At 40.2% G+C, this 21,095-nt stretch overlaps 1 protein-coding gene across 1 annotated transcript in view; it reads left to right on the plus strand.

Annotated features, from left to right (window-relative positions):
- Window positions 1–2,856: 2,856 nt before the first annotated feature.
- Window positions 2,857–21,095, plus strand: part of pmepa1 (prostate transmembrane protein, androgen induced 1) — a 43,208-nt gene continuing 24,969 nt past the window's right edge. The window contains exon 1 of the mRNA XM_040159326.1: window positions 2,857–3,394. Coding sequence (XP_040015260.1) covers window positions 3,298–3,394 — 97 coding nt within the window. The 5' untranslated portion in view covers window positions 2,857–3,297. The remainder of the gene's footprint in view (window positions 3,395–21,095) is intronic.

Below are 21,095 nucleotides of genomic sequence, written 5' to 3' on the forward strand. Positions count from 1 at the left end.
ATCACGGTGAATAAGTTTCACATGTGCGCGAGCTGATTTTTATGGTAGGGCTTGGCGATTAATTCAAAATTATTATTATTCATCTTAAAGTGTAATCATATTGTGACCATAAGATCATATCATGTAATTAAAAAAAAAAATTCAGTCGTTTAAATGAATGATTCCAAGCAAATGTCATTTGTAATTATCTCTATATTAATAAAGTCCACACAAATTAGTAATTTATGCACAATAATGTCAAGTTTCTGGCAGCAGGAACTAAAATAGTTGGAGTTTGTTGTGTTTCGGTACGCCGATGAAGACCATGAGATGTGGCTGACAGCTCCAAAAAAAGCTAATAAGTGGAGTTAAAAAATTTTTCACATATATGCTGAAAATTTGGATTTTGTCTGGTCAGAAAAGTTGGGATAATAGTGTGAAAGTCCATTCTTGACCTTGGAGAACAAACAAAAAAAAACAACCAAAAGACTCAAGGACCACTTGCTAGCTTTTTCTGGAGATTTCAACTGCATCGCAGGGTCTTCATCAGCAGATAAAAATCTGCCCAGTTGTCACCGCATGTTCCAAGTAGAAATTGTCACACAGTATACAGTATGTATATGTAATTGAAAGCACAGATAAAGTAATTAAAGTAGCATGAATTAAGTAACTCAAGAAAACTTATTATGTACACACAATTTACAATGTAAACAATGTAAAAACTGGGCACAAAAATTAGTGTTTGAATGCAGGATTCATTCATTTGAGAGCACAAATCAGCTAAGCTGGGAGCGTAAACCAGTTATTTGTACGTTCAACGCTCAATTCAAGAGCAACTATTAGCAAAGTACCTCGATAATAGTCATTTTTGCACACAATTCATTAATGTTAGAGCAAACAAATGAGCCCAATGATATCTGCCTACCATAACAAATCACCTTTATTTTCTAGATAATGTCTATTACAATATAAACTCAGCAGTTGCCAGTTTATTAGGTACAGCTAGCGAAAGCTAACGCAGTCTAATACAACAGTCCTGTAATAAATCCTACCTTCAATTAGAACGATACCGAAGTGGACGCGATATCGCTCCTTACTTCTTCGTGTGACCACAAATTGCTTGTTTGCATTCACCTTGTAATTTACCGCCCTCCTGTGGCCGCAGCGGGCTACTGTCTCTGGAGGCTAGGCTGACTAGCAGCCGTTGGGTTGGTCGTTTCTGTCATTTTCATGGGACGTTTCTGCGTCCCATTCACAAAGTGTTGGGGCTTGTCAAGTGGAGGGGGGCCGGGGAGCAGCCTTTTTTTGGGACGTTAGCGCACGCGCATCCTGGCTAATCCCGGGATCTTTGACGGGTGACTAGCTGTAGCTAAGCCTAGCTACAGACAAGTGTGCTTGTCACGCCGCCCTTAACTCATCTTGCGCCGTTCTGAGGTCAGTTATGATATCGCAGGAATTATTATACGCATGCGCAGATGCGTGTGGCGGCTGTACTTGTGCATTAGAAAACTACTTCAGCAGTCTTTTCGTCCTACACGTTGAGAGGCTGCAGTAGCTGGTAGACGAGCAAATGGCACCGTGATTTATTGTCTCAGATCGGTATGAGCTGTCTTACCAATCACCTCGGTCAACATGCGTGACGACGAGGAGTTACGGTGTGCCGTGGAGCTGCTTTTAATTACATCTCTTGCGAGGACAGCTTTCGCAGACACACTTTTTCAATTTACATATTTACAGTGAACCATGTGATATAACACCCAAGCTTTTTAATTCTGTTCTGCTTTTTAGTTTCCGTATTCATATGTTTTCCTTTCTGCTTATCAAGGCGTAGGGTTCTCTGTGCAAGATCTGCAGTGAATTTGAGAAGTATGAGACCGAATACTGAGGCAGGAAAACACAGGATTCTGCATTGTCACCGGAGTGTGTCGTTGTCAGTTAACTTGGTAAATATTTTGAAGATTACAACAAAAGATTTTTTTTTTTAAAACATATTTTTCCTCTATACTGCACATTTGATGTGTTTACTGTCAGTTCAAAGGAATAATCCTAATCCCTCTTGAGCCAGGAAGGAGTTCAGAGAGGTGAAGATCAACAAATCCAACAAATGCAAAAAGAAAAACCAGCGATGGCTTTCTTCTTCTACCAAGTATTGCCTGTGTATCCAAAGCCCGCGGTTAGTCCCTAACGCATCCACTATTAACTCGTGAAAACTGCAATGCCTGGCTGTTTTAAGAAGTTACCCAGACTTTTATTGAAAATACAAATATATATTTGTGACACATTAAAAAAAAAAAAAAAAAAAAAAAATTCAGCAGGAAAGACAAAAACTACTGAGAGACAGTTTGATATAAAACAGGTTTTGGTCCTGTCACAGGATTTGTTGAAATTCAGAAAAATATAGACTACTTCCAGCCTTACGCTTTAATCCATTAATTCAAAACTGTAAATAATAATAATAATAATGATAATTATAAAAATGATTGTATTATAATTATATGCCATAATACAGTTAGTAAATGTCTCGTTCAAGGTCCTGTGCAGATCGTTGAGCCCTCTGGGGTGAATCTGTTCATTCGGGGCTGAGGAAAATAAAAAGCACCTGAGATCTCATCATCTTTGGTTTTTTTTTCCCCCTCACCCGCTGTCTCCCCCGTCTGTACGCCTCGGCAGACCGCGGTGTGCCATAAAAGCAAGTGGAAATTGGAAATGAGAGACAGACACAGACAGTGTCACCGGGAGAGAGAGAGAGAGAGAGAGAGAGAGAGAGAGAGAGACTGAGAAATCCCTAGAGACAGACAGAGAGAGAGAGAGAGAGAGAGAGAGAGAGGGAGAGAGAGAGGGAGGGGGGAGAGGGAGAAACAGACAGGACCAGACAGACGTCCGTTGGCAGTTTGGTCGCCGGTCACTCGGCGGAAAACACGGAACCACTGAAGCTGATTTCCGACGGACCGAACCAGGCATTTAAACCGGCCGAAACTACGTTTCAGCGGCGTCCGAAACTGCGTTCAACGGCCGTACCCACACTTCCACCGCGAGCCGATAGATAGCCGGGTAGACAGACGAGATAAGATTTCGGGGGAAAGAGGAGGAGAAACCGGAGCGGGGAGGAGGTGGAGAGAACCGAGACAGGAGGAGGACGGACGGACCGGAGGGGAAGGAGAGGAGGCTGGAGAGAAAAGAGAAAAGGGAGGATTTTTTTTGGCTGGAGTTTGGTGTGGCTTTTGGTCTCCTCTCCTTCTTCCGATCGCCCTCTCTTCTCCGGCCCTTCCTCTGTCTGCCTCTTCTGGAGTATTTATGTCTGATTTTAGGAGGCTTTAAATGTTGAACTTGATGGGTGTTTTAAACGCCACCGCCGCCAATGTCTCCTGTACTTGTAACTGCAAGCGCTACACCTCCCTCCAGAGCATGGAAATCAGTGAGTAACTTGCCTTTCGTGACTTTTTCTGTGTCTAATTCGCCGACTTTTGCCTTAACTGTGCCTTTGAACGGCGGCCGTCCTGCTCCAATTAAACTATTTTGGACGAATAAGTCAACGAAGCAGTTTTGGTTTCATCGGCTCAGACTTAAACCTGCTCATAAGTATAGAAAAGGGAAAATCGCCAAGTTTCTTCTATTTTGGCAACATTTTATAGTTTGTGGAGAGCTAATATTTAGCATTGGTGATGTTGGGTTGTGTTTCACTGACATGTATCTGCCTTTTTAACTCACAGATCCTGCTCACTCCTTAATTTTGAATGGTTTTAATGTTAGTTTTAGTGTGTAAGTCGGTCTTTTTAACATTACAGTCACCGTTTTTTGTTTTTTTTTCATCAACAACACTGTTTTGTGTTTTCCCCGTTAGACGTTTACAGCTTATATGAAATTACGCAAACTAGTCAATCGCTAGCTTGATTAATAGACGTTAAGTTTTCTCCTCCGTGATTAATAACGCTTGATTTTGAACTTGACCCAAAACCGCAAGCTTCCCATTTCTCTCCGCCAAGCCGAACTCAATAACCCCCACCCCCCCCCTCCCTGTTTTGTTTCATTAATATGATTTTCAGCCTGTTTTTGAGCTGTTTTGTCCCCCCCCTGTAAGAGCGAAGTTTGACAAATACGGTGATTATTTTCGGCCGGGTTCCAGGGCTGGTTTGGTCATAGCTGTCTGCTTTTGATCTCAGCATACTTCATTTGGAAAAAAAAAAAAAAAATCTACCTTTTATCTGGGGTTTTAACGGTAAAATATAAGGTTTGAAGTGTGTTGTAACTGTCGTGGAGTTACCGCGGGGGACTCTGGAAGCTGGATATTGGAGGAAAAGGTTGGTTTTTCGCGGTGGAAACGGGGGGAGCTGGAAGTTTTGTCGTCGCTTCGTCATGTCGAGCAAAGCCAGACGTCTGTCTAGCCGTCTGCCTGCGTTTCTGTGTGTGCGTGTGTGTGTGTGTGTGTGTGTGTGGTCGTATCCGGGAAATCCCTGCGTTTTGTGTATGTGTATGGTTATATGCGTCTGCTTTCATGTGTGTTGTCTGGTGAAGCAAGGCCCTAAACCTTCCCGGGTTAGGGGTTTAACACTCGGCGGGGACAAGCATAGTGATCATGTATACAGTCATGACACTGTATGGTCATTGTAGATGAAAGCTGTGTGTGTGTGTGTGTGTGTGTGTGTGTGTGTGTGTGTGTGTGTGTGTGTGTGTCAGGCTGAGGTTACCAGCAGGGCTGACCATAGGTGTAATGCTGCCGGACCCAAGTGAGGAAATAGGATATTCATAGTTCGCATAATCCGATTTGAAATTGAAAAACACTTTTTTTTTTCTTTTTTTTTTTAAACGCTTGAAGATCCGGCCGTCACCGAAGCGTGTGTCATGCAAGAGAGCCAATTTTAAAAAAAGCCAATGGAATGGTCAAAGTTGTCATATTGACATTTAAGCTACTGATTGATGCACAACATGCAAGAAAACGTTCCACCTTAAAAGCTGCAGGTAGCCTTTGAGTGAATTAAATCAGTTTGCGTTTCTAAGCTAGTTAACGTTAACAGGTAAAGATGAAAAGCCAGAAGAACATCCTTTCTGTCATCATTCACTCCTCTGACGGTTCCTCTACTTGTGATGCATCCGCGAAGAAACATTACAGAGCTAGCCTGTGAAACTTTGACGGCTTGTGCTCCATCCACCATGGCTGCAGGAAATGAAAGCTTAGCTTAGCTGTGTTTTCACAGCCGCGCCTACTCGATGAGCCAGACCTCTGCCTGTGCAAAAACCACTTGTGTACATTCGCCTGTGTTGCTTAATGCCACGCTAATTACAACCTTCTACATCCACGGTATCGTTTAATACTACTTAGCTAGAACAGTGGCTAATTGCCGCGTGATATTCTCAACATGACGAGACTATTCATAAAGTCAGTCTAACATTTGATCGTGCGGTCAGTTATAGTTGACTAATATATATAAATTTGCAACCGTAGGAACCGTGGTTACGTAACCTTCGAAAACAAGCCACAACTTAACCGTGTGCGTGCGTCATGCTTAAACAAATACTACTACACCTCTGGGGCTGCCTCACCAAAACTTCAGTGGCTGGGAAAAGACTATGCAAAAATAGATATTACAGAAAAATTAAGAAAACAATCTGTGATATCGATCGCTAAATTATTGAGTAGAAGCTTTGATATTTTTTTCCTGTTTCTTTTAGTCATATTAGTAAAAGATCTCGGACAAAAGCTTATCCCAGTTCTCAGAGCTAAATGTGTTGTCTTCAAATGTCTTCTTTTGTCAGAGTAACAGCCCCGAACCAAAAGTAAAATGCAAAAATTTGCCGCATTTCCCGCAGATCAACAATTCACTTGATTGATTGATTGTTGCAGCTTTAATTAGTAGCCATGCTAGAAGTAGCAGTAATAGTAGAAGAGCTGAAATAATTAGTTAATTAATGGATCAGCGAGTCTACTGAAAAATAACTGACATTTGTGATAATACACTGAATTAGGGCCACAACTAATGATCATTTACAGTATCAATTAATTTGAAAAAATTGTGAAATCACACTGTCTCCTAATCAGTTTTTTCCTAAAGCCTGTCTTTAAATGTCTCGTTCTGTCTGGACAACAATCCAAAACTCAAAGACAATCAATTTACTATCCCATACAATTGAAAAGCAGCAAATCATCACAATTGCGAAACTGGAACCAGGGAATGTTTGGCATTTTTGCTAAAAAACAATAAATGGCTTAAAACAATTAGTCAACTTTTACAATAATTATTGATTATTTTTTCTGTCAATCGACCAATCGTTGCAGACTGCAAACTGAATATTAGTGTTGGTAGAATAAAACAAGTATTTTTTAATAATTTGACATTTTATAGACAAACCATTGTATTGGCCGCATACCTTACATTGTCTTATAGACAGGAATAAAAGCAGCACATTAGTGATTTAGGAATTAAGGGCATGAATGGCCTCAGGGTAATTACTGTTGCAGAACCTGCTGCCCTGGTTCTGATACTCTCCGGTCTTTCAAAAGAGGGGAGGAAGTTAAAAACATGGTTAGCGGGTTGAAATGAGTCATGAAGAATCTTGTGTCCCTTTTTCTTTAATCTAGTGGTGCAGATTTCAGCAAGAGACGTTAGCTCCCGTCCTACGATTTCTGATATACCGCGTACTGTTTTGTCCAGACGCTTCCTGTCTTGTGCTGAAGTGTTTTCAAACTACACAGTTATTCAAAATGGGAGGATGCTGTCGATCCCATCATCCCATCATTGCCTCATACCTTCCAGTGACACGGAAAACTTTCTCAGCGGTCTTAAAAAGAGAAACGCATACACCCGGCCTTCCAGTTCATCCCAAAGGTGTTGGATGGGGTTTAGGTCAGAGCTCTGTCCAGGCTAGCGAAGTTCTTCCACAACAAACTGGGAAAAACATTTCTTTATTGACCTCCATATGGAGGCTTTGTCATGTTGAAACAGGAATGAGCCTTCCCCAAACTGTTGCCCCAGAGTTGGAAGCATGGTATTGTTTAAAATATCATTGCATGCTGTGACCTTTAGAATGCTATTAATTGGATATAAGGATCCTAGCTCAACCAAAAGTACAAGTATTTCCACATGAATCCTAACAATAGTAGTGTTTAATAGTTAGCAGTAGCAATAACGATCAGTCAGTACAGTACAGTACAGATAACTGCCTGGACTTGTAGGAGAAAGACAAGATAAGAATGCAGGCAGACACACACACACGATTCCTCTGTCTGAGAACAGACATGATGTTTAGTCTGGAAGGCAGATGGAGGGAAACAGATAAACCTTAGGAGGAGAGAGAAGACTGCAGAGACAGTAAAGAAAGAGAGGAGTGATGGTGAAAATCTGGAAAACAGGAACAAGGTGTCAAAGCGAGAGAGAGAGAGAGAGAGAGGGGCAGTGAGGCCGAAAGAGAGAGGAGAGAAATGCTGCAGAAAGACGCAAAATGGAAGAAACGTCCTGCTGAACTGAAAATTGTGTAGGAGTTGATAGAAGTTTTGGGCTTAGATTCTGAAACTAACAAAGCCTTCACCTTTATTAAAACAAACAACGAAAACCATCAAAACAAGGTTATATTTAAGATTATATTTAAGGTTTCAGCTGTACCAGCCAGTATGCACTGGAGTGTGACGAGAAAGATTAAAGAGAGTAGGAAAGTACAACACAGGATAATCCACGTTATACACTTGAGATGAACTGATCAAAGGACGATGTAGACCGGATAAAAAAGCAGGGGCTCCCTATTTTCTTCTTCAAAAGACCCATCTGGCAAAAAAAAAAAAGCTCTATTTATTATCTATTTATTTTATAACAGATATCAATATGATTTTAGTTACCACGTAAGATAAAGCTGCCTTTAAGGGGCATTTAATCTCAATGAAAAGAAAGAAAACATATTCACTCACTTCCTTCTAACGGTACCTAGCCATGAACATAGTTTTGGTTTTGTTTGTCACATCTGTCTCTGAGATCTCTGCCTCCATCACAATAAATGTACATCCATAAACAATGTCACCGTTACTCTGGAGAGCGCAAACACCTCACTGTGGATAGTTTTCTGTGGAGCTACTTTCTACTGAATAAGTAGTCCCTGTAAAAACCGTTGACAGCGTGTTGTTATCCAGGATAAACGGGAACGTTTCCGTAAAGAGAAGTTGCCGTTTTTAAATGTAAGTTTTCAATGTTTTAAGTGCCACATGCAAAATTCAATCCATGCTTTTGGAGAAGCAAATGGTTTTCCCTTAGGTTCACATTTTCAAAATACTAATTACCCTGTCACTGGGTTTCAGACAGCCAAACCTAAAATATTTTAAACATCTGATTAACAACAAAAATGAAGATGCAAAGGAAAACATAACCCGTATTTGTAATGAGCTAATCCAGGTATCCAAGCAAAAGTAGGTGGCTAGCAACTTTTTAGCTAATGTACAATTTAGCTAAAACACAATAGCAACCAAACTAGCCAAGTTCTAGTTGCATTAGGAAAAGGCCAGCCCCAGGGCGCACTACTAATGTTGTTATCTATTAATATTATCGAGTACAGCCCATGCACCTGTAAAAGTGAGTACTTTCAAGATATTTAATTTAGATAAATTAGGATTTCCCAGACTTGCGAAGGAGTTGCAGAGAGCTTGACTCACTTTAAGCTATCATTAATCTGTCTTTGTTTCTCTCCTGCACATCCTCCGTCATCTGGACCTGTGAAGTTTTAATTGTAGGGCTACATATTGTATACCTGTTACACCCGCTGACATCTAAGAGAGCACACACACACACACACACACACACACACACACACACGCAATACACATCTGTTCTGAGTGGCAGAGCCCGCTAGTCAAAGCACATGACATCAGCATTACTCACAGCCTAGGCCTGTGTATGTGTGTGTGTGTGTGTGTGTCCATTGAAGTCATTGCTGGTATCATCTCATAAGAATGATTTCCTACCAGCAGCTTGGTTTCCCTGTACATTTGTTACTACATGTCTGGTCGTCTTAACATCAACACCTCCACAGACTGCCCCTGTAGCCAACATAAATGTTATCTACGATGTTTGTCTGAATGTGTGTGTGTGTGTGTGTGTGTGTGTGTGTGTGTGTGTGTGTGTGTGTGTGTGTGTGTGTGTGAGTTCAGCTGGAGGGTAATGGCATTTATTTTTGTTACTGAATTCGAGGAAACGGGTCAGAGTGTTCCTCAGTGGGCAGGAAGTGACTGTAGTGTCTGCAACAGGAAGGACACGCTGTGACTGTTTGTCTTTCTCTTCTGACTCATGGTCCTATAACTATATCCTATGTTACGTTTGATCCCTGCAACAAACTGTGTACCCATGAGCAAGACACACCGAACCCCTACCTGATCACACATTATCAAAATATGAAGGAAGTTCTTGACTTCATTGTTGTATCATCGGTTTTTGATATTTTATCGAGTCTGAATCCAGCATAAATCTACCCATTGATTACTGATACGTTTGGAATCTCTTATTGATATGTCCATTTGGGTTCAGCTTTCAGCACTGGTTAATGAAGTTAAAAAAAAAAGAAATAATAATAACATACGGACTCGACCTGAAAATGAGACAAGCACTAGAAAGTATTAAATGTTGATTAACTGTTGAACTTGTTAAATTATGGATCGTATGAATGAAAGTTGAACTGGGAAATTCTCACAAGTCGCCGCTTTGTTGGGTTTGTTGAGCTACAGTATAAAAACACGTTGTGGACTCTCAGTAGAGAGCTGAAATGAAACCGAAATCCCCAGGTTCAGTTCAGACATGTCTGTAACGAGAAGCACGGAGAGGACGGGATGTTGCAGAAGTTCTTAACAGCAGACATCACTGTGAAAAAGCAGGAAAAATTACTTTAGAAGAGCGCTCTGGTGAATTTTATGGATTTACGCAACTACCTGCACTGCTGCGTTGGTAAATTTTAATATGCCCACAAAGTAATTGTGGTTTAACCTTGTTAAGATCATGAAGGTTTCAGTTTCTAAAAGTAAGTGCCATAGTGGATGTCATTATGTTACACATGCTAGTGGAACAAGGGACAGCCCAGACGGGATGTCATAACTTCCACTCTCTATCTTACAGAGATCTTGGTGAGAGGCGCTCTCGTTAACCTCCCAGTGTTTCACCAAGAACAGACACCTGCCTGCAGGCCTTTTGGCAAGTAACTTTTGGCATTAATTTAACTTTCGTCAGTTAAACCCGACGGAAGGAACAATCATCGTTGGCTAAAAATGAGAGGGCCACTCGACCTGAATGTTTTGGACATTGTTAATAAAACCAGAACAAAGACAGGCTAAAGATTTCTTATTCGTGGAGCTTAGTGAATCCAGATATTTTATCAACCTGTACCACATTCAAATGGAACCAGCTATACCAATGCTGTTACTGTAGTTTGTGGTGGGATTTCATTTGGGATTGTGATTATAGTGATACAGTGAAACAGATTTTCTCCTCTGTTAAGTCACTGAAGCTACATTAGAGTTGCATGAGATCATTTTCTGACCATATTTGAAATGTCTAGCTACTGTTCTGGACATTACATCACCACCATTTCAGTTTGTTTTCCCAGAGACTACATCAGCTCGCCACTTCTTCTTTGTACAAAAGCAGGAGCAGTAAACTGTATTTACTATATTTATAGCTTGACAAAAAAATCGGTCTCACTTCTGAAATCCCTCTTTGATATTGTCGTGTCATTTTGTCATTGTCATGTGTCAGTCGGTACAAAAAAAAAATCGCTCTCCCCATCCTGTTTAAGCTGCAGCTCCCGTGTGACACAGATGATGTTCGTGAATCAGTCAGAGCAGCAGGGAAAAGAACTACTTTCCTTTTCCCCAATCCCACTTCTGACAGCGTATTTGTGGTGCAAAACTGCATCCTGAGGCAACCTGCATGCAGCTTTGTCTTTGATCTCCTAAACCATGATAGCTGTACCAGAAACGACTTTTACACCGTTTAACTGATAGAACTGTCATAAATGCGCTGTCCCTGTAGCTTAGAGGGAACAGTGCGAGCGATGGGGAAAAAAGACAGGAGTCGACTTCATCAATTCAGGCACAGAGGCTTTGCTCGTTCACACTGCTCTCTTTGATATTATTGTGAGTTATACGGGTTTAATGTAATCAGATATGAGCGCCGTTTGAAGGATAGACAGTATGCTTCGACAAATTCATGAGAAAACAGCCCTCCAAAAGCGGAACAAAAAATGAAATGAGAGTTCAATTCTGTCATATTTTTTTAAACATGGCCAACAGTTATCAGGCAGTGTTTTGTCTTTCTTGTCTCTGCCTTTTAGTTCTCATTGATTGCTTTTCTTATTTTCTTTCTGTCTTTCTCTCTCTTTCTCTCTCACTCAGTGATTCATGGAAATTAAATGATTGAGCCTGTTCTGGCTGGCCTCCTAGACTTATTATGTAAACCTCTCTGTCTGGCTGTCTCAGTACTCTCTCTCTCTCTCTCTCTGTCTGTGTATGTGTGTGTATGTTTCTTTGTTACCTCTTTGGGAACTCTTCTGGTATAATCACGTGATGTGTCAGTTGAGGGAGGATTTGTAAAATTATAGCAAAGATTTAGTTGTACATTTTCCTTTTCTTGCAGTACAGAACAGAGCTTGATATTATGTGTTTAGTGAAGCTTTTGTGGATCAAACTCTGCCTTTTGTGTTTTTTTTCTTTTTTTTCTTCTGTGATTGACAGCTGGCAGCGTCCCAGACACAGAATCCCTTTAAACCTCATGTACGATAAACAGACAGTAATTTGTCTTCGAAGAAATGATTTATCCACCGAAAGTTGACTCAAGTGCTTCCTCTTTGTTTGCCAGTTCCATATAACAAATGACACTGGGAGTTGTCCAATGCTGTCACAGTCTCAGTGGAGCAGTTGCAGGTTGAGCACCCTGCTCAAGGGCACATCAGTAGTAGCTTATGATGGATGAAAGGGCGTTACCTGTTTCCCTGCCCAGGTGTTTGGCTCGTGCTGACAATGTACTTTCCTGGTTTCCTAGCTTTCTCCTTTCCATCCTTCATTCCTGCCTTGCTTTCCTCCTTCCTCCTTTTCATTTTAGAGATGTGAAGTGGAAAGACCTATTTCAGGCACTCCTGGTTCCAGAAATAAAAAGTCCCAATCATGTTCCCCATAGACAATATTACTCAACTCATAGTTGGAGCACTTCTATTGTTTGGATGTGCATGGAACTCTCCTGGTTGAATCATCAGCACAAAACATTAGTATGTTGAGTTACAAAATCGAGTAAAAAAGAAAAGGTACAAGCCTGTGTACATAAATCTTCCCGTGCGGAATGAGCTACGACTCCTAAGATGCATTTTGGCAAGAACCGGTTTAAAATTATGCTAATGGTGGATGGAAGCTGAAGATTATAACTGAAGAGATAATCTGCATATAAAATCAATCCACTTTTATGCTGCATTCACACAATGTCAACAGAATGGGAAGAACAGGAAAAATACCCCTTATCCCGACTCGGTAGTGTTGACAGATTATTCCAACGTGGTCAGTCCTAGTGCGAACCTTGTAGTCTAAATGAGCTACTTTTGTTTGCGGTATGTATTTGTAGCAGTTTGTTACCAAGTGAAACCAAAAATACAAACAAACAGTGTTTAGCTCCTATAAAATCAACTGAATCGGTTGTATTAGTGTTGGATCTTATTTTGATATAAGTGCCAGCCGTGGTACATTTGCAGCCATTTCCCAACTGTAGGTTGGCATGTCTGTGGGGGATATCGTTGTCAGAGATTCCTCATATCTCCGGAATTACAAGTTGGAAGCTGACATCAACCTTTTTATTTCCACCGAATTATTACTGTCATTTCCACTGGAAACGATATTACATGAAGGCAGCATTAAATTCTGTGTTAACTTCGGATGAATTCAATAACTATGGTGCCTCGTTTTGTTCTCAGCAAAATGTTTTGAATTTGTTACTGCTCTGATTTGTGCCTCTGACTGGCTTCTTCTCCGCCGCAGTGGCGGCAGAGGCTCATAGCCATTGTAGTATTTTGAGCCATCCACCATGACAAACCGCCAGAAAAATCCTTATTTCTCAGAAAAATAAGTTCAAGTAATTAAAACCGATGCCAAATCATAATCTTTCCTTCCTGACTTCCTTCCTCCTTTGCTTACATCCTTCTTCCTTGCTTCCTTCCTTTCCTCTTTGCCTCCTTCATGCCTTTCATTCAGTCTCTCAGCTGTTCATTGTTTCTTGGTCTAGACACCAATGACACATACACAGAAACCAGAAAAAAAAGTCATCAGCATGGTCTTATCATGCATATATGTAGATGCATGCAGCCTGTGTGTCTAGGGGTCAAGGTCATCGTCACTTTGGGGGGTTGTGTGTGTGTGTGTGTGTGTGTGTGTGTGTGTGTGTGTGTTCTGCATATGTCTCATATTGTCTCATTAATTAGTCTGAAGTCAGAGCCGGCCCTATATGTCTGTCTCGCTGTGTGAATAAATCCATACAGAGACTGTCTGAGGACCAAGAGGCTATGCTATAAATAAGGGTAATGATTGTCTGCTTGCGATATGCTGAGAGTGTCATGCGGCAACGTGGCAAAGATCGCCTCTTGTTTTTCATTAATTAGTCTGAGGCTGTCTGGTATTCTAAATACTTTAACTGTAGTCTGTTTATGTAGTTTAAAAACAGTGTCCTGTTTCTCATGAATTAGTCTGCATCAGAGGAGGTTGGCATAGGATCGTCTAGTATTCAAAATGTTCACATTTACATCCCATTATGTCTAAAGAAAAGATAATAAAGTGTCTTTGGGCATTTGTGAACTAGTCTGAAACAGTAATGATTTGTCTTTAAGTGCTTAATGTTACCTGTTGATGTGGAATAGATCATGGATATAAATCTGTCTGTTAAGAGAAGTTTGTTTGAAATATCTTTTAAATGTCTTTTAAATATGCTTTGTCACTGAATCTAAAATGTACCTTTAGTTTTTATACATGTTTTATACTTTTATAGTCCTCTAACAGTCAAAACTGTCATCAGTAATATAGAAAAAGATCTGATGTATCGTAAGTTTTGCAATTTGTATCTTCTTTTGTGAGACTGAGTTTTGTTTTTGTTTTTTGTTTTTTTTCAAGTTGCTTTGTCATTGTCGGGCCATAACATCAATGTAGTCTCCTGTGTAGAATGTGTTGAAAAGGGTGTCCATTAACTAGTCTGAGCCAGGTTAAACTGTTTAGCTCTCTAGTCTTCTAAACAGCGTTAACGGAGCCACAGGACGGCCCTCCATTGTGATCTGTTCGTACTAAATGCATACACATGTGCCTGTTTAACTGGTGAGCCTCGATTGAGTCACCGCAGTGTGTGATATGAAAAATATGTCTTTCGTCTTTCATGAATTAGTCTAAACCAGAATGTGCTCCTGTGTAATTTTGTGGTTTGACATGGAAAACAAACCCTGTTTCATAAAATAGTCTGAACCAAAACAAGAGCCGTGCTCTCTTCACAGAAGATGTTTGTCATTTACAAGTAGCTGGATGAACGATTACTGAAAAGAAAAATTGGTAGTTATTTCTAACACTCCAAGCCGTTTTATTTACGTTGCACGATTTAACATTTAAGAATACCTGCACTTCTAAGTGACTCTTTATTTTCCTTGAAGGACCATCTCTTCTTCTTTTTTAATTAACTGAATTTAATGTTTTATCTTTCATCGCGAAAGTAGCGAGGTTATTTTAGATTGTACCTAAAAGAAATGTAACCTTTTAAACAAATCTATTTTTGTAAATGTATGTGTGTGTGCAAGTCTGATATAGACAACATGTACGCCAAGTCATAAGATGCCATTCTACAGCTCTGAACAGATCTACGTGAGTGACTCAGTCTACACTCATGAGTATAGCATATAATTGCGATTAGAAATTCAGATATTCATGTGTGCAAAAGCTTAATGTGTGGATGGAGGATTTTTTTTTTTTTTTTTTTTGCATATGAAACTGAGGCTGCTTTGCATCTGCAGAGAGGAGAGGGTGACGCGAGACAGTCTGGGTGTCTGGGAGGGCAAAGGTTAGGGGTCAGGTCAGGAGAAGGCACGGAGGGGGAGGGGTGAAAGGTTCATTGTCACAAGAACGGGGTCTTGTTTTCGAAGTGCGTGCGCATGTGCGCGTGTTTCTGTGTTACTCGGTAATATTTCAGTCGAGAGTGCAGTTTTTACTTGTCGTTGTTTTCAGTATCCCTCATATTCACAGCTAATTATGTCATTGTTTGTGTGAACAACACACTCTGTCTAGTCAACAAAATGTGAACCTGCATGTTTAAACTTCATACACTTACTGAAGTTATTGAGCGCAGTGATTTATTCCATTTCATTTTTTTGTTTTATAGAGTGCAAATGTGTTTAGGTGTGTGTGTGTGTGAGGCATTAATGAAGTGTTACTGATTGATTTGTTACTTCAGAGTAATCAAGCATTACCTGCTGACAATGCTGGCAATAGTTACTGTATGTAATATAGCAACTGAGTGACAGTTGACTGACAGACTGATAGCTGAATTGCTCCACTATCGTCATTATTAATTATCAGTCAACAAAGTCTCAGATGACAAAGTCTGAGATCAGGCCTGCAGTTGCGCTGATTCTAGATACGCTGCATATTGAGTCTACACTTTCTCAGGGCTAAAAATGTTCGAAATCATTGCCAACACAAAACGTTTTTGATTCCTAGGTTCAGGAAATCCAAGCACATTTTTTAACCCTTTCTTCATGCAGCAAAAATATGCCAAACTGCTTGACTAAAGTAAATGGACTGCCTTGCTTAAATATAATATAGTTAATAGTTAGATTTTCTTTTTCTGATTCAGAGTAGGAAATATGTGTTTTACTAAATTACTAAACAAGCCTAATAATCTGACCAAGCTTTCAGTGCCAGCTTTTGATACTCACTTTATTACTGCTCTCAAAACATATGGAAGGAAAAGACTTTAATTCTTCCCCCCAGCCTTCATCTAGCTTTTATTGGCACTATATAAACATTTAATGGTTGGGTTTATTACGCACTACAATGTAGTTGTAAGCAGATATAAGGATTTATTGATGTATTTGTCAACAACTACAACCCCTTCTTTTGGCACCCATAAGTGGAGGCTGACAATGAATGACAATATACTTAAACAAAGTTGTAACCATATATGTCTTCATAGGAGAAGTTATATTTATTCATTGTACATTAATAAAAACTTGCAACTGCTGGCAACTAAACAAACTTAAGTTTTACCTATTGAAGTTCAGTACTCTTCCTTACAGTTTAATGCTGTGCTCACACAACTGAAAATTGTGCATATTGTGGCAGAAAATATGTTTTTAACTGAATGTGCAGAGTCACATGAGTTATGCTGACATCTTCCTGACACAGTGATATAGATACGCTGCTCTGTTACCTTACATCACGGTGTGTCACAAGCTGTGGGTGACATAGTTTTCCCGCAAAGTGCGCCGGGAGACGGTAAAAGCCGAGACGTCACAAAAACACAGTCGATCTGGTCCTGGCTGCGAGACCTAGTCTAGACAATAGGTGCTTCAGTCTGCAAAACACATGCACACAGTCTCAACCCCCACACATGACATAGATGTCCATGACCGTGGGCTTGACCCCTACGCGCGCACCCACGCGTGCACGTACGGACACACACACACACACACACACACACACACAGACTTGTAGGGAGGACTGTGTCTGCCTCACTTTGCCCTCTGGCCCATAGGAAACAGCTGGGACCACATAATTTGCATCCAAAACACACACACACACACAGACGACACTCTGACTCCGCCTTTCTGTTTATTTTACTAATAATTATAATTATACATTCAATTATTCAAACACACAGGCACAATCCACATGCAGTTCTTATTATAAACATCCAGCCCAACACGAACAAAGCTCCACCTCAGCGACAACAACCCTCTCTGATTATCACACACGCGCGCACACACACACACACACATACACGTATACACACTGACGCTGGACTACGGTGTGTCTAGACAAAGCAATAGGCTAGAAAAAACAAACACAGACACTGTAATCAACTTTACATGCACATTAATGATGGGATTTTTAATGGTTTTAGGGCAAAAAGGTGAGTAAAAATGTGCACATCAAAAACACATGGTGATTAGTTATGCTGTTAATTGAAGTAACCATAGTTACAGTGACAATTTCTTCAGCTTGTGGCCAAGACTAAATCCACACTAAAGCCCTTTTTGGATGAGATTAACATTACAGGGGGAGGTGGTGAATATTCACTGGCCTCCTCTGTAATTTAACTCGTCTTGACAGTATTTTTACCGTTGGGAAATTACAAAATATTTTCTGTAATAGATGTGGACATTCAGCGGGACAAAGTGCGGGAGAGTTGAAGGTGAGGAAAAGAGGTGAGTTGACTTTGAATCAAAAGGCATACTCCTTCTCTGATTCAATCTTAACTCACACACGAAACACATATTGATACACGTATTAATATTGATATCATTCATTGCGAGTTCTTGACAATATCATTATCTCTGATGACCGACGCCAATAAATGTTCATTCTTTTCATTTTGGCCTTCTGTTCACAGTAAGCCTACATTTTTACACAGTTCATGAGTTTTTCAAGTGGATAAAACAGAAAATACTGGTCCTATAAATAGTGTTGACTGGGAAAATTTAACTCTCGGAAAACAGTGATGTAAGGCCGCACGTGGTGGAATATATTTGTGTTTTGGGCTGCTTGGACAAAACAAGCAGTTTGAAGACATCACCTTGGGCTCTTGTGAAGTTCAGTTTTTAACTATTTTTTGACATTTTATAAGCTGAACAATTAATGGATTGATGTAAAAATAATTGACAGATTAATAGATGATCCTTAGTTGCAGTCCAGACCTATTCTGGATGCACACAATTTTCTCACGTAAAATTTTTTTTGTGGGAGTAGAAGGGCAAGTGGCTGTTTTCTTACCCATGTCTGACCACTACAACTGGTTGTAAAGAACAAAGGGTTTAAATCTCTATAGACATCCCTAACATGGCAGAACAAGTATGTAGTGTATGTATTTATCTAAGTTTTTACTTTCCATCTGCAGACTGTAATTTAAAGGAATGTAGGGCATGTTTCTGCACAGGTGTGCACAACCGTTCTGATGTAGGTAATTTTATTAAATCTAGGTGGAAGCCAAAACAGAACTAAATGGAGAGTGAATATAGGACTTGGGGTCATGAGGTAGACACAAACACAACTCCAAATGAATGCTCCATGTCGGCTGGATGTGTAAATAGGCAGCTGTTTGCTCCAATTTAAAAAAAACATGTCCCTACCCTCGGTTACAAACCATTGGGGTGTACCAGTGGCAGGCGTACCAGACCTCTTCGTTGTGGTAACAGTACTAAACATGCTGTTAAGGTTGTTGAACGGATTTTCGTATAAAAACTACTTGGTCAGGTTTAGGAAAAGATCTTGAATTGCGGTTAAAAAAAGTACTTTGTTAAGGTTAGGGGACCTTAATTGTCATGGTTTCATTAATAAACACGCAGCTAATGCTGTGGAACAGTCATAGTGTTGATTACTCCATCAGTTTCACACGAGAAACGAACATCGTTAGCCTGTGTTTTGTCAACCATCCACCACAACCACCTCCTCCTGACACGGACTTTGTCACTCTTTATACTACGTCACCAGACTTCCCCCTTTGCTCCCATCATAATTACTACGGCCAGTAGAGGTCACTTAACAATAAAACGTAACCATCAGTTGTAATAGCCTGCCTGCAAAGACAACCTATGGATTTTTTTTTTCACAAGAGGATAGTCTCGTTTGCTGACACATTTGCCATAAAAGAATTATGAGGCGATAATATGTCATTTGTTGTGTTTACACTTTATTCTGCTGCTTTCAAAAGGCCAAAGTAAATGAATCAATAAATTGAGCATCTGTTGTGTCTAATTCCGACAAATGTATTAACTTAACCCAATCACAGTTATTTCAAGTCATTGCGATAACCTGGAATGTGCAGTCCAAATGAGCATGAGAACCAAAAGACCTGATGATGATGGAAAGGTGTGACACTCTCCCAAGGCCAAAAATAGAAAATTTAAAAGAACAAAAACATAACATTTAAGTCTTGCAAACTTGACCAGATACAGGTGTCTTATCAAGGTTTGTACTTTGAATAATTTTCCTATTTATGACCTTGAGAGAGGGTTACAACTTCCCATTATTACGTCAGACTTTAATTGTTTACCTGTAAACGTTGAGCACATTGTCCACAAGGCTTTAGAAAGCGAAAGCGAATCTTTAGAGAGTGTGTTGAAGAGGAAGATATGGAGTAAATGATTCAATTGGGAAAGTAGGAACTTCTTAAAAAGTAGTTGTTCTCCCTTCCTTCGAACAGGACAGTGCGGAATGGGTCTTGTTACAGGAAGTTAAATGTGAGACAACACGTTTCCTGAAAAAAAGCTCCCATCACACCTGAGTTGGCAGATTCTTGGCAACATCAGGAACACAATCGCTGCTCGCATTGTGTCCAACAACCTCCCACACCTTGTTCAGTGATGAGAGCCTTGCCAGGTGGCACACACACACACACACATGAGGCCCATATTTTTTTGTGGTTTGGAGGCACCGTGCCAGTTTACCAGCTTTTTTTGCCATCCACCCATCCATTAAGCCTTTATTACCCAACTACAGATCCCTTCATGCTAAACATTTCTGACACTGATGCTGCAGAGCTGACAACTTAAGTCACCGTCAGCTGTAAACTAAAAGTAAAGTACATGGAAATTCACTTTGATCCCTCACACACAGATATTGAATAAGAAACATATTTCCCAGGTGTATTTTGGGTTTTTGCCAGGCGTTGCATGCGAAGAACGTCAAGAATTTTTCCGACTCACAGAAATTCTGTTTTTGGTACATTAGCCCCTGAAAATCTAACATGAAATACTCCAACAGTAAAATATTTTCACTTTTCACTTTGCTTCACGAAACCCCCCTTTCACTCAGTCTTACCTTTTATTTTCCTGAACTTTCCTTGCTGTGCTTCATTTGAATGGCTTTGTAACAATGGTCTCGTCTGGGTTTCTGTAGAGGTTTGTTTTGTCTAAAGTAGAGGTTCCCTTTCTGTCACTCGCAAATGTGAAGACACAAAAGCAAAGGCAAGTTGATTCATGTTGAGGATAAAGTGAGGATCTGGGCTGATTTGAGACGAGTCTTTGAAGAAGAAAAGATCTTTTCAAAGCCAGGTGTTTCTAATGTTTCTACTGTTGGCCACTGAGCTGCTCTGGTGAAGCAGGTGAGGCTTCAGTGTCTTGCTCAACGGCAGCCGAATCGTGCAAAAAGAGGAATCATTAAAGCATTCACATTTATGCTGTTGGTTTGCAGTTTCTGAGGGCAAAGGGGAAGGTTGAGGATACAAACAAGTTGCACCCAAAATTGTTTCAGTATTGATTTAATGCTGTGTGCTGAAGAAAACTAACCTTTTCGGCTTTTGACCTTTTAAAATGAAGCATGTCCACTTGTGACATCTCATCACATATTATGCGACCACAGCATGTACATGAATTACGACCAGTTCTAGCAAACAGTCATTTTTTCTTTGCAGGTTGTTTCATTTGAAAGATTTTCTGAGATGAAATGATGGAACTTTACAGAAGATGACATTTATATACTAAAGACTCTGAGTCTAAAATGAATTGATGACGGCAACATACAGATAGTGGACTGATAACAGTGCACAGTATGTAGTTTAAAGCTGCATACCTAAGACCTGTTGGCACCTGATAATCTTTTTATGGTTAAATTGTTAGCAAACAGTTTTGTATTTGCATATCCAGCAGACAGAGAGCAACATTATCATCCCATTATCGTCCACCTGGTGAATTTAAGTCCAATATCCACTCTCCTTTTGGCTCTTGTTTGCTCTCCACCAACTCTATGTTCCCCTAAATGTCCCACCCTCGTCACCTGGTTGTCTCTAACTTTGTGTGTCTGCTGTTTGGTGTGGGACATTTAGTCTGCGATGGGTTTTTAAAAGCTTTATTGCTGAAGCTTCTAAAACTATGAGCTAGAAGATGCTAAAAAACTGTAAAGGTACAGAGTATGTGATAATTCTCTGGGGGTT

This window comes from Xiphias gladius, chromosome 21 (assembly GCF_016859285.1).
Source record: "Xiphias gladius isolate SHS-SW01 ecotype Sanya breed wild chromosome 21, ASM1685928v1, whole genome shotgun sequence".
NCBI classification, from domain to species: Eukaryota; Metazoa; Chordata; class Actinopteri; order Istiophoriformes; family Xiphiidae; genus Xiphias; species Xiphias gladius.